Source organism: Eptatretus burgeri, chromosome 10 (genome assembly GCF_056783735.1).
Source record: "Eptatretus burgeri isolate ZD-2024b chromosome 10, Ebu_testis_v1, whole genome shotgun sequence".
Taxonomy (NCBI): domain Eukaryota; kingdom Metazoa; phylum Chordata; class Myxini; order Myxiniformes; family Myxinidae; genus Eptatretus; species Eptatretus burgeri.
In genome coordinates this window covers 71591985-71606818 of record NC_140970.1, presented here as the reverse complement: position 1 = coordinate 71606818, position 14834 = coordinate 71591985, and the positions used below count along the sequence as shown (strand labels likewise).

Below are 14834 nucleotides of genomic sequence, written 5' to 3'. Positions count from 1 at the left end.
ACAGGACTTTCTAGAAATGTCTTTTTATGGGGCCAATGAGTTTGAACTTTGCAAAAAAAAAATTCATCTCAATTTGGATCAAGGAATGTAACAAAGGAAGATAGCCTTTAAAATTCCATCATGGGGGAATGGAATCTCAAACAAGGTTGTTGTTTTTTTTTCTGCAGGAACGAGGCTCATGGAAAAGTAAGGCTTATTGCATATTTTAACAACAAAATGAATTAATTGAGTGGAAATACTGTATATGTATTCCAGAAATATATGTGCTGTACTGCAATGAAAATATGTAAAGAATAAAATATCTTACATTTTTCGTAAGTTTAACAATCCAGTCCATGGGAGATGCAATTATACAGGGTGTCGCAGAATTTACTACGGAACGTTAAAAATTATTTAAAAAAAAATTAAGATTCGCCTGTTGTGAACAAGTACCGCAATATGAGTGGTTAAATAATTAATGAACTAATTCATCAGTCATGCAATTCGGTGATCACGTTTTCAATACAAAAAAATTAATATAAAATTCCTTATTTTACGTTCCGTAATGATTTCTGGGACACCCTGTACGACGCAATCCACCAGAATATCCAGCAAATGCAATTCCTTCCGCCGGACTATCCGTGGAGGATTGGATTGCAAGTGATATGGGCATGTTTGTAATGGCATGTTCATGCAGTACATATATACTTGTCCCGTTTTGTCGGTACCGGAATATCTACATCACCATATCTCCTACCAGTATATTAGTACTACAGTACTATGTTTGTTTTATTATATTCACAAACCAGTATATTCATGGTGGCATATTTGTAACGGTTACTTTGTACTGCGGTACATTCTTACCGGCGTACCGTTATATTTTTGTACTACCATATTCAGACTGATATGCAGTGTTCATATCAGCATCTTCATACATTAGTATATTCGTACCAGCATAATATACACCCTCGTATTTTCTTGCCAGTATATTTGAACTGCTATATTCTCACCAACATATCCCTACGAGCTTATTCGTATCGGTATATTCAGATCAGCATGTTTGTATCAGCATATTCATTTGGGGTATATCCGCATCGACGTATTTGTACCATATTAGTATATTTCTACCTTTTATATTCGTATCAGCACATTCATATTTAGGTGATTTTTGAAATGTATATCATAAATATAAATATACCTGTGCTGGTAACATCTGGATGAGCAGAGAGATGAAGAAACGCGCTTTACAAGCGCAGAGGAAAGACCCCAAGTCCATAATCATGTGTTCAAACGCTGGTTTGAAGCAGTTTACTTGTCAAGAATTAACGTAGGTTTTTAAAGCTGGTAGCGTAAATGCCAAAGTAAGTTTTAACGGTTTATTGAAACATTTTTGTTTTTAACACCCTAATTTAAAAACAAATTCAAGCGCACGTCCTGATACACATAAGGTATAGGTCCAATTAAAAACACCTCTTCTTAAGATACCTCCGGGAGTGTTCACGTGTATAACTGAGAATGGCTGCAACTTGGGGAATACCGACTTGCACAACATAAAATAAAAATAGCCAAACCATGTAACTGATGCCTCAAGTTACACTTATATTGTGGAACGCACTTTTGGCTTTTGAATCGACCATAAAATTCACACGATATTTAATTTAAAATATGACATCACATTTATAAAATTAACGTGTTGTGTTGATTTAAAACAAAAAAACAAAAAACGTTTATAATGTTTCAGATATCAGGTACAAAACATTGGCAGTTCCTTTTGTTCGACAATTATAGATCATCAAAAGACCGAGAAAGAGACCATTCTGAATATAGTTCGCAGAGTAACCTATATGAGATGTTGCACGTGAAATTGGTGGAAACATTGTGGAAACGGTCTATTTGCTGGGAAACAGTGCTTACCTTGGCCATGCAGATCTCGTGCAATGATCCGAGCCTGCCTTTTCCGTTCCTTCTCCATGTACTGCTCTTCTGTGGTCGTCATGGTCCTGAAAACATGTACAAGCAGGTCGTTGGGCTTTGCTGGAGTTAACTGACAGAAAAATAAGCCCCGAAAGGTGAAAGGGACAAGCAAATAAAATCAAGACAAGAAGAGGATAATTTGGCTTCCCAATACATGACTTTTGAAATAACGTACAAATGCTAAATTAGGCCTTTTGCGCACGCGCTGTGGATGTGTTTCCCCTTTTTTAGTTCAGCTCGCCGGGAACTTTTAATCTGCCTTTGCTAGTGCGAAATGTGCAATTCAAATAGTCTTTTAAACAATTTTCAGCATTTCGATGAAATGGTGTCAATTTCGAAATGGTGAGCCATAATTGTTGTATTCCTGAATGCAAATCAGACTCACAAGAATATAGGAAATTCAAGAAATATCTGTGGAAGAGAGGAGTCGAGTTCGTATTATTTTCTGTTAATACAATTAGTTAATGGTGGCCATTGTTATAACACACACACACACACACACACACACACACACACACACACACACACACACACACACACACACACACACACACACACACACACACACACTCTTCTCCTTTCATCAATAGATGCAAAAATCCAGTATAATTTATCTTGTTGCCACGGAACCAAACAAAAATATATACTTGTAACGACACTCCACAACCCACGCAACTCCCACTGCAACCCCCCTCCCCTCCTTTTCCTCCCAAACATGATTAATAGTTAATGTCATCAATTGAAATCTGGTGTTGACTTAACGGTTAAGGTGGCTGCCTTAAGATCTTAGGGTCTTGAATTTGAGCCCCTGTTGTGCTGTTAAATAACACCAGGTGAGTCGACTCCACTTAGTGGTGAGATTGAAAGGTTTCATGGATGTTTTTCTGCAGTTATGGCAAGTTGACATATTGTGTTGCTTGTTTTTCCTGAATTAAAGTTTAATAACAAGGTTCCCAACCTTGCATGTTTGTTTAGCTCAGGAAAATGATAGACTAGATGAAATAACACAAAGATGAGGAGGCAAGGCAGAATCGACGAGATTAATGGAGGTCATATAATGCCTGGTGTTGGCTTAATGGTTGGGGTAGTGGGTTTGGGATCCTCAGATCCTGAGTTCAAATCCCCCTGAGCTGTTGAATTAATACCAGGTGGGGTTGACTCTGTCTGTCATCCTTCTGAGGTCGGCAAAATGAGTGCCAGCTTGCTGGTATCCTGTGTTGGAGTGGCGACCCATCCAGGATTGTGCCCAATAGCCAAGGAGACTGCTTCGGCAGCACCAATGCTCTGCACCGAGTATGCTCCCAATGGATGGATGGAATGGAGGTCATGAGGGACCTCTGATCTGATTTCTAAATATTGCTTGCTCAATTTGGTTACCGAAGGTTATTTGGACTGCATTAAGTTTATTGCTGTTAAAAGGGATGTCTACTAAAAGTAGATCAGATGTAATGTAAATTTCTTTTTTTAACCCTCACTTATTTTTTGAAAAAAAATGTTTTTGACTGTACGCACGCACACGCACACGCACACGCACTTGCACTTTCACTGCATATTTCAGTTTAGTTTAATCACCTGTCCATGGAATTCCATGAGTATGTAATGGAACCTGTGTTCTGCTCTGTGCATGTTCTAAGCCAGCTAATCCCTGTGTGGGAAAACATGCTGTCCAGCTCATTCAGTTTCAGAAGTCCAGTTCTGCTGTGTATGGAGTATGGTGGGGCAATATGACCCGCTCCACTCCCCCCACCCCGCCGCCACTCATAACCTCCCATGACTTCATCACATGTTCAGTATCCTGAACATGATTCACACCAAAGGGCTATCTGACTGACTGCATGCAAGCAATTTCGAATGAAAATATTTACTACACTGAACAAAAGTACTCAGAGGGATGTGTAGTTATAGGGAGGGCATGTTACCCCACCTTACTCGACTGCTTGTTCCTCTCTGCAGCCATTCACCAAAATGGGGTATTCATCGAAAATTGACAAGACGCACATTCAGTAGTGCAATTACCATGAGGATTTGACTGTGAACTAATGGGCATGTCATGTTTCAGACAAAGCGTGGTTCAAACTACTTTTGTTCGTGTGAATGACCGAAGAGTTTGCTGCCAGTTCCACGGGGCTATACATAAACCCTTGCTGTGCAGTATAATGTTTCCACTGTCCAAGAAGTGTTTTGGAGCCACATTCATTTGTCCTTTAAAGAGCCGCACTGATATCCGAGCAGAGATGAAATCTACTTGGTTTTACACCGTTTAAATTAAAGAAATGAAAACTCATAAAACAAAGCATGACAAATATCTGGGGGTTGAGTGCCCAAGAGCAGCATTTCCCTTTTCTTGAACACCCCTCGGGAAAGACCATGCGCTCCAAAATACAGCAGATAGTTAACTGGAAAATAACTCGATCAATTGATGGTAAAGCCTCTAAATTGGATGACAAAGGTATAAATGTTCTCCAATGAGGAATATCTACCAATATAAAAGACAGTGTGTATTTGTCTGTCCCCCTTCATAAGGATGATATAAGAAGGGTTCTAAAGGCCAATCTTTCAACATGACTCAGTGTTCACTTAGGTTTGTTTTTCAGGATAAAAAAACAACTTGAAAAACATTTTTCATGAAAGAGTAAATACGTCTCGTATTGGAATTTTAGACGGTGACTTGCAACCGGGCATCGAAGGCGGTGCACAGAAGCGTTTTAAAAAAATAATAAATACAAGGCGCAATAAATACAATAAATACAAAAAATAATGAATACTGCACATGATGTGTAAGGCGTGCAGAGTAAAGTTAGTGTTCATTTATGTCTATAGGACGTCTCATAAATGAAGAAGATACTATAAGCACACCTGACGCTAGGCCGAGGCTTCAGACTTTGACATGCTCACGAGGCTGTACCGTCGAAATGAAACATTTGTACATGTGTTTTAAAATCACGCTTCTTGTGATGAAACATCATATCTTCCAGCCTCATTGAATATTTTGAATAAAATAATTCCAATCCGTCATTTTTGACGGACTTTTTTTTTTTATTTTTATTTTTTTTTTACTAGTGTTGTCGTAATTCATGTCCTGGAAATGTTTCTGAGTGTAGCTTCTGATGGACATTGTTCAGTCATGTGTGTCCACAGGAAAATGAAACTATACAGCATGTATTGCATAAAGTGGATATACCAGGCCTCTCGAACTCCCTCCAAGGGTCACGTAGCATAAGGGTGATCTTGCAGCCAAACTGCCCAACAAAGTAATTTAACAATTAATTCAATTTCAAGATCCTTGCAAAGAAAACAAAATCGTGACAAGTTATGGAGGATAGTAATGGCCAAAATAACTAGAAACATGAACACGATTTTTGTAAAAGGTTCGAGGGAAAGGGTGGGGGTGGGGGGGTGTCCATGCATCGTAAAAACGGTCAAAAATTCCCCTGGAGAGAAATACATGAAAAAAAACGTTCTAAATGAAGTAATAATGTTTCAGTCAAGGTGTAACTAAGTTTGTTTTTCTGGAGAAGTTGGAAAAGGTCTCGGACTGGTAGTTGTATCATTACTGTGAGTGTGGCTGTGCAGCTGATGCAGTGACCCCTGTTTCCAAAAATCTACCAGTCAACGCTCCAATATCTTAAGGCAGCCAACTCCAGGCGCACACACACACACACACACACACACACACACACACACACACACACACACACACACACACACACACACACACACACACACACACACACACACACACACACACACACACACACGAAAACATTTCAAAATAGTCCTCTCAGACAAATTCCTTGGAAGTGGAAACCACTGGATTAAATATGTTTGTCTCACAGTAGGAAGAATGGATGTATATTATACACCCTGTATATACATTTATTAGAGCAAATACTGCATATGATCAGAAATGTGGGGTGTTCAAGTCGTTACATGACAGAGATAGCATTCTCACACTTGTCCAAGGCAGACCAACGTTTAATTTATATATATGTATATATTTTTATATATATATATATATATATATATATATATATATATATATATATATACATATATTTTTTTTCCTTCAAATTATATAGATTAATATGTTGAAAAAAAAATGTCACCAAGCATGTCTTGGTGTTTTGTGACATTTGGTTCGTATAACATTCAAACACCTTTCGTAAATCGGGTTCCAAAATTACTGTTTTATATAACTGCCTTTGGGCTGGCACGTGGCTTCGAAGAACGCAAACTCCGCTCTAAGCTTTCTCGCCTGGGTTTGAATCCCGACTCAGGTATAAATAGTCATCCCGGTGTTTCACAGGCAGGGTGATTCATCAATGTGCGTGCCGTCCTTCAAATGGACGTGAAACGGGTCGTCACGTCTGCTGGTATTAGTTGGTGGACGTTAAAAATCCCACGGCGTCCTTCGCAAAGAGTCGGCGAGCTATCGCCGGCACCATGAACAAATTCCAAATTCCTGCCCTGATAACTGTGAAGGCAAAGGAAAACCACCCAGTATAACTCTTGCCAAGAAACGACTTCGGCAGCACCAATGCTCTCGAAATAGAGTGTGCTGCAGGTTCTTTTTAATTACTTCCTTCAACAAGCCAGTGTTCCTCTATAACGTCGTTTTCATTCCCCTATAACTCTACAACGTCGTTTTCATACTGCGACTGCCTCACTAACTTTTCAAGGTTAAATGTGGATGGAAAAAAAGAGTTCATCCCGAAGATAGGCAGCGTAAGGTGCTCTCGCCATATAAGCCGAGCGCACGGCCCTTACCCTCATCATGCGATACCATGCATTACTAGGTCAGCGAATATTCCTGGTGTTGGAGCCAACAAGCCGCACCGCACCGGGATCTTACACACAGGATCAAGCATCTCAATGGTCTTTCGAACCCCGTATCTCGAAGGACACTCGAACTTCTCAAAAGTCTCTTGACCCCCTTGATTCGAGGAATTATTAGACCCTGCATCTCGAGAATCTTTTGGGTCGGCATCACCTCAACTTCAGGGTCTCATGAACCTGTGCCTTGCATCCTTCGACGGTCTCTGGAACGCTGCACATCCATGGCAAAATAGCAAAGATACCTCGAGAAAATGTGAAACCTCATCAGGGTCATGTAGGGATATACCCCAAACCAACCCAATCCTTTCCGAATGCATTATTTGGCCATTGCACAATGACCCCTTCTGGATGGTGTTCCATGCATGGTGATCCCCTGTGGCGATCTCTCTCATTCACCGATTATTTTCCACCACGTCCACTATTGGAGACCACGCAATGACATTCTGTACGTTTGAACCGACCACGTCACTCCATAATCATCGAGGTCATCTTGTGACGTCGGTTCAAACACACATGAAGTACTTGTGATCTGGTTCGTCACCTTTAAAGCTGTTTCCACATTGTTTTTCCAAAATTACTCGTGCCTGATCCACTCTGACGGTCATCACCGGGTAACTGATCGCGTGCCCTCACCTGGGATCCATGGAGGTCCCGTACGAGAAGAGGTCTCTCTCCGAACTGAGAGCGTGCGCTCGTCGTGGATCTCGAAGCCACACTGCCCGCGTCGTGTCCCGCGACGCCCTTGGCCGCCCGCTCGTTATTTTTAGCCACCGCAGGCTGCAGGTCGTGTGTCCAAGACCAAGCTACACCTCCTGCTCTGGACCATTGTCCACAGACACCACTGGATCTCTTTCTCTCTTGTTTTTTTTCCTCTGTTGCTTTGTTTGCACCAAACCTGGATGACGTATTAATTGTCAATCAAGAGGATGATGAGAGAGAGAGAGAGAGAGCACTTCCCCAGAAGGTGAAGTTACAATTCCGTCATGTGAGTGTTGGATACTTCCTTACATTTGCCATCCATAAACGATTACTCATTTTTGCTCATAAAACAATTAAGTACAGAATACAATATCGTTCTTTTTCTCATGTCTTCTGACATAATCCGTGCACACATTGAAATGGAACACTAAGAAGGAACCCGAAGAAGTAATGAACAAAGATGGAGTCGTCAGGAGGCACCTGGACGGATATCACCTGCACGGCTTTAGATCAGTAGCGCAGGTTGAGTGCACGAGTACTGCTCTTCAGTCTTGGTTCTTGCCCATATTTTGTGTGTCATGTCATCCTGAGGGCTCTCCTGGCTGCAGAATGAAGAACGAGCCTTGTTCGTAAAGGCTATAGTGTCCTTTCCTTTCCTGTGAGACCTGTGAGACCTTTTGGTCACTGTAGTGATCTGCATGCTGTCTGCAGGGCATCATCACCACGGTAGTTGTTCTTCAAGCAGTTTTGGCTGCTCACAGTGGTCACCTCTCCCTCGACTTGCCCTCACTCACTCTCTCAGCAGCTCAGCTTGAATCCTTTCATTATTTCTCAACAAAACTAATCCTTCCTCCCCATTTCATTTTATTACTTACTCGTTGTTGGTATTTCAGTCAGAATATATATATATATATACCCACACACCAGCAAAGGTACCCAGCGTTGCCGGGCACTGCCAGGTCCCTCATCCCACCATTTCCCCCTTCCCTCCACACTCCCACCCCACCCCTTCCCCTCCCTCTGCACATATTTAGCGACAAACATTTTATTTATCAAGCTGCAAAATATTGAGCGTAAATATCAATAAAATGGAACATATTTTTGTAATTCTTGTGAGTTGACAACATTGAATGTTTTTCCATCAAGGGCCAGAACATGTAAATTGCTTGATGTTTCAACTCGAGAGCAGCTCAGGTATCGTTGACCATTTGAAAAATATATTTTCGGAACAACTATTTCGGAATATGGATCAAAATCGCTTGTTTTTAAATTTTACTTAATTGAGTGGAAATTTTTTTTCAAATTGTAAATTCATTAATATGTTATTGCAATGAAATAGTATACAGAGGGGGTCTGATTGTCTTCTGTCTTCCTGTGCAGCACAAGGCTGTGAGTAGCATCATTGACTGAAGGTGTGGAAGTGCTTCTGATGCAGTGCCCCTGTAGGTTAGAGCAGGAATTTTGAATTTGGTCATGATACCGGCGATAGCTCCCGTACTCTTCGCGAAGGACACCGTGAAGGGATCTTTAATGTCCACCAACTATTTCCGGCAGATGTAACCCCCAGTTTAACATCCATCTGAGGGACGGCACACACATTGATGAAACACCGGGGCGATAGTTTATAGTTGTGTTGAGAATCAAACTCAGGTGCGACAGTTTAGAGGGAGTGCGTACCTCTCAGTCATCCTGCCGTGGAGTGGGGATGCATTGCTTTATAGACACTGAAAACATTTTTCAATTCTCTCTTGAACTTGTCGTTCGCTTTACTCATTCTAATCCTCCAATTTATTTTGCCTTCCAAACTCATGGGATTTCCCCCATGGAGAACTGCACCACGGTCGCCAAGTCCACTGCTCGCATCGCAGGAGCTTTTGCCTGCTTTAAAATTACTTTAACATTTTCAGATTTCACTCCAGATTTTGACGCTTATTTAGTCCACCAGATCCGATTCTCCAATCCAAAATAATATTGCAATTTTATACGTTAATTAGTCAGTGAGAGTAGATTGTGTTTCCAAGGTAAGGGATGTTTAAATAGGCTGAATCAAAATGGGGGCTTCGACCCCTGCGATGTGAAATTTGGCTAACCAAGGATAAGCCATTAATTACACTGGACAACAAAAAAATTAACTTTCCATCTGCAATTGAAGTAAATGTTGGCTTCCTTTATTAATTCAAGGATGCTGATTTTAAATCTGAAATTAGAATTGATTCAGCATGCCAGGATTTTTAGTTGCAGAAAAATGACATTATTCAGGCTAGTTCTTTAAAAAAAAAATCAAGCACGTTGCACAATTTTACAAAATAAATACATCGTATAATGTCCAGTAAGTGTAAACCATAAACTGAAGCACATTGAACAACCTAAACATATTGTAGAAACCATAAAGTGTGTGTATATATCTATATATATATATATATATATATATATATATATATATATATATATATATATATATATATATATATATATATATATATATTGTTACGTTTGAGGGGGGGGGGGTATGCATTCAAAGGGTAATTAGGATGTTTAATTAGGTATGCCATGCTGTTCGAGTGTACCAGGATCTCGATGTAATTAGTAGCAATTCAGTGGTGATAAGTTGTCTAGTAAATGTCCATTTCTTCAAGGGGGAAATGATAATTGTCACGTAATTAGATAGGGACACGGGATAGGGTAAGTGTGTCTGCGTAAACCCCTTTTAGTAGTCCCTGGAGGCTTGCCGTGACGTCACAGGACAGTGCTGCGGATGGCTCCGCTCCGTGATCACGATTGGTGGAAGGCGATGGCGCAGGGCCAATAAAACGACTCGATTGGAAGTGACGAGGACGGGAGGATAAAAAGGTTCTGTTCGGGGAAAAGGAAGAAGAAGAAGAAGAAGATCGGGACAGAAAAACTGTTCTGGTGGAGGCTGTTGTGCTGGGAGCGTGCTGTGTTGTTGCGCTGATTCGGCCCTGGTTTCATCGTGTCTTGTAGCCTTGCTGAGCCTCGTGCCTCACCTTGGTTGGCTCTGGGGTTCTGCTGACTCGGAGTACGGGGTCGAACGGCGGGCGGACCTGCCTCCCTCTCCTGCTCGCAACTTGGCGCCAGAACTGGTTCCCTGGCGGCTGTGAGCGGACTTGGGCCAGGACCAGGAGGTCGACAGCACCACGGTGTCTCCTGCCCCCCTGACGAGAGCAAGGCCAGCTCGTCCAACGCCAATCCAGGGACTGTTGCGTCCACACCACGGGCCAGCCTGACCACCAGGACCAGCTACGTTGTGTGTGTGTGTGTGTGTGTGTGTGTGTGTGTGTGTGTGTGTGTGTGTGTGTGTGTGTGTGTGTGTGTGTGTGTGTGTGTGTGTGTGTGTACCTGGCGCCTTAGAGGGTTTGAGATTTGTATATTCATTGGAATTGTCTGTGTTTTCCCCATGCCCGAACCCACACCACCATCCCGTCGAATCGCCCAGATCCCTCTTCTTGCCGAGTCTTGTTATTTCTGGTTAGAGAAATAAACGTTATGAACTCAGTGAAAAGCGACTCGTGCCACCTTCCTCGTCCCGTTTGCGGTAGAGCGATTAGAACCGCCATCTTTGGGTTGTCGAGGATAAACCGCCTCCATCGTTTCGGCTCATTCTACATTAGCGGGACTGTTCAAGTCCCGTGAACGTCACAATATATATATATATATATATATATATATATATATATATATATATATATATATATATATATATATATATGCATTTTCTGTTTATAAATGCTTTAAGGACGAGCAGCGGTAATTGTCTCTGAAGAAACTAGCAGTTGTTCCCCATCATGTTGGGGTTGAAACGCCCCTGATAGTGTGTCTCCATTGTGCTGATATCTTGGTGGACCCTCTCACCATGCTCATCGCTCACAGCATTGGCTGGGAAGAAGTGGAAGTGTTAATGAAGAAAATGCAACTTCAGCGACATGCAGCAACCCATTTATTCAAAGGCCTTTATCACATCTTGAACCAACTCGGCAAAGTTGGGCTGCTCCGTGGTTTCCCAGGAAATTGTGGACGATCAGTTTGAAAGACTCCCATGCAGCCAGCTCCAATGGGTTCATCAGCTTCGACTGGAAGACTGATTCGGACAATAAATCCCGAATTTGTGGTCCAATAAATGTTCCAGTTTTCAATTTGACAACAGTTAAAATCTCTCCAAATTTTTCTTTCAGGTGCTTGAATGTGATCTTTTTCTCGTGCTTTTTCGAGAAAGGCGTATACTTGCCACGTACGTAGCAAAAGCAGTCTGCACTGTTCAGGCACGTTCGTCTATTCATATCAATCTGAAATATAAAAATAGGACCACACGTCCTGAAGCTCACCTGGATTGGGAGCAAAAGTCATTAAAATCGCTTGCAGACCCCCTTAGCACCTGATTTTTTTTTTTCATGCCATGAACAAACTTTAGTACGTCATGGGTGATGAAGGTTGTGGTCAAGTTACATCAAAATCGCGTATGTAGTTTCGGACAAGAGAGCAATACCTATTTTGGGAGGGGTCAAAACCCCCCCCCCCTCGTAGATCCCCTCAATGAGTGCAGATTTTTATGCAGTCCATACACTTCGGTGCATCACCGGTGATGCAGGTTGTGTTCAATTTTCATCAAAATTGTGTGTGTCATTTCTGAGAAGAGAGCAAATATCTATTTTGGGGGGTTTAACCACCCCCCCCCATAGACCCCTTTATGAATGTAGATTTTGATGCAGTCGATACTCTTTGGTACATCACGGGTGGTGAAGATTGTTTGTCAAGTTTCATCGAAATCATGTGTGTAGTTTTGGAGAAGCGAGCAAATACCTATTTTGGGGTGGTCCAATAACCCCCCATAGACCACCTTCATGAAAGCATATTTTGATGTGGTCAATAAACCTTTGTTCGGCATCAGATATAAAGCTTGTGGCCAAGTTTCATCAAATTTGTGTGTTTGGTTCAAGCGATAATGACAGGTATTTACGGACGGAACCACTCACTCACCGCCAGATACTGCTCAATCGCATAAGCTCACTTGACTAAAGTCCAGGTGAACTAATAATGTTACGTTTGAGGGGGTGGGGTGAGTTAGATTTCACCTTAGAACAGATAGGAATGTATAGAGTAGCATGGTCTGTGTACGGGTAGTTAACCAATCCTGATGTAATAAGTAGGGACACGTCAGCTTAAGGAATGTCTTGTTTGCATGTACACCATACAGGAGGTGGTGCGTGGTAATAATTAGTTTGGGATTATGGTAAAGGAATTATGTATAAACCCCAATGTAAACCTTTTCCAGTGGTGCCAGGAGACTTGGCAAGAGAGGAAGAGAGGGGTGGAGCTATAGATGCCTCCCAAGGGTCGGAGCTCGGATCACCTTCCAGGGGCAGAGTATTGCCCGGGGAGAAGAGGGAGGAGCTAATCCGGCGGTTGCACGTGTGTATGTTTTTTTTTTATGGTAGACCCTCCTCTATGCAGGGTATGCTTGGTAGATAATAGTTTTTGGGTCCTTCTTGTGCCCAGGAATCCTTCCTGCAGGATATGCTTGGTAGATAATTGGTTTTTGGTCCTTCCTGAGCCCATGAATCCTATATGCAGGGTATGCTTGGTAGATAATTGGTTTATGGTCCTTCCTGAGCCCTTGAATCCTCTATGCAGGGTATGCTTGGTAGATAATTGGTTTATGGTCCCCCTCTGAGCTCATGAATTCTATATGCAGGGTATGTGAGGTAGATAATTGGTTTTTGGTCCTCCCTGAGCCCATGCATCCTATATGCAGGGTATGTTTGGTAGATAATTGTTTTTGGGTCCTTCCTGAGCCCATGAATCCTTTATGCAGGATATGCTTTGTTGATAATTGGTTTATGGTCCTTCCTGAGCCCATAAATCCTACATGCAGGGTATGCTTGGTAGATAATTGGTTTTGACTCCTTCCTGAGCCCATGCATCGTATATGCAGGGTATTCTTGGTTGATAATTGGTTTATGGTCCTTCCTGAGCCCATGAATCCTCTATGCAGGGTATGCTAGGTAGATAATTGGTTTATGGTCCTTCCTAAGCCCATGAATCCTCTATGCAGGGTATGCTAGGGAGATAATTGGTTTTGGGTCCTTCCTGAGCCCATGAATCCGATATGCAGGGTATGCTTGGTAGATAATTGGTTTGTGGTCCTTCCTGAGCCTATGAATCCTATATGCAGGGTATGCGAGGTAGATAATTGGTTCTTAGTCCTTCCTGTGCCCATGAATCCTTCATACAGGATATGCTTGGTGGATAATTGGTTTTTGGTCCTTCCTGAGCCCATGGATCCCATATGCAGGGTATACTTGGTAGATAATTGGTTTTGGGTCATTCCTGAGCCCATGAATCCTATATGCAGGGTATGCGAGCTAGATAATTGGTTCTTGGTCCTTCTTGTGCCCATGAATCCTTCATGCAGGATATGCTTGGTAGATAATTGGTTTTTGGTCCTTCCTGAGGCCATGAATCCTAAATGCAGGGTATGCTTGGTCGATAATTGGTTTTCTGAGCCCATGAATCCCATATGCAGGGTATGCTTGGTAGATAATTGTTTTATGTTCCCCCCTGAGCCCATGAATCCTAAATGCAGGGTATGCCAGGTAGATAATTGGTTTTTGGTCCCCCCCCCTGAACCCATGAATCCTATATGCAGGGTATGCTTTGTAGATAATTGGTTTATGGTCCTTCCTGAGCCCATGAATCCTATATGCAGGGTATGTTTGGTAGATAATTGGTTTTGGGTCCTTCCTGAGCCCATGAATCGTATATGCAGGGTATGCGAGGTAGATAATTGGTTCTTGGTCCTTCCTGTGCCCATGAATCCTTCATGCAGGATATTCTTGGTAGATAATTGGTTTATGGTCCTTCCTGAGCGCATGAATTCGAGATGCAGGGTATGCTCGGGAGATAATTGGTTTTCTGAGCTCATGAATCCTATATGCAGGGTATGCTTGGTAGATAATTGGTTCATGGTCCTTCCTGAGCCCTTGAATCCTCTATGCAGGGTATGCTTGGTAGATAATTGGTTTATGTTCCCCCTGAGCCCATGAATCGTATATGCAGGGTATGCGAGGTAGATCATTGGTTCTTGGTCCTTCCTGTGCCCATGAATCCTTCATGCAGGATATGCTTGGTGGATAATTGGTTTATGGTCCTTCCTGAGCCCATGAATCCTATATGCAGAGTATGCTTGGTAGATAATTCGTTTATGGTCCTTCCTGAGCCCTTGAATCCTCTATGCAGGGTATTCTTGGTAGATAATTGGTTTATGGTCCCCCTCTGAGCCCATGAATCCTATATGCAGGGTATGCGAGGTAGATAATTGGTTTTTGGTCCTC

General features: G+C 42.2%; 1 protein-coding gene across 1 annotated transcript in view; it reads right to left on the bottom strand.

The window, feature by feature from the left end:
- Positions 1-7580, bottom strand: part of LOC147018847 (myozenin-2-like) — a 98290-nt gene extending 90710 nt beyond the window's left edge. The window contains exons 1-2 of the mRNA XM_085898925.1: positions 7423-7580; positions 1894-1979 (exon numbers count right to left, since the gene is read on the bottom strand). Of these exons, the coding sequence (XP_085755051.1) occupies positions 1894-1979; positions 7423-7433 (97 nt within the window). The 5' untranslated portion in view covers positions 7434-7580. The remainder of the gene's footprint in view (positions 1-1893; positions 1980-7422) is intronic.
- Positions 7581-14834: the final 7254 nt, after the last annotated feature.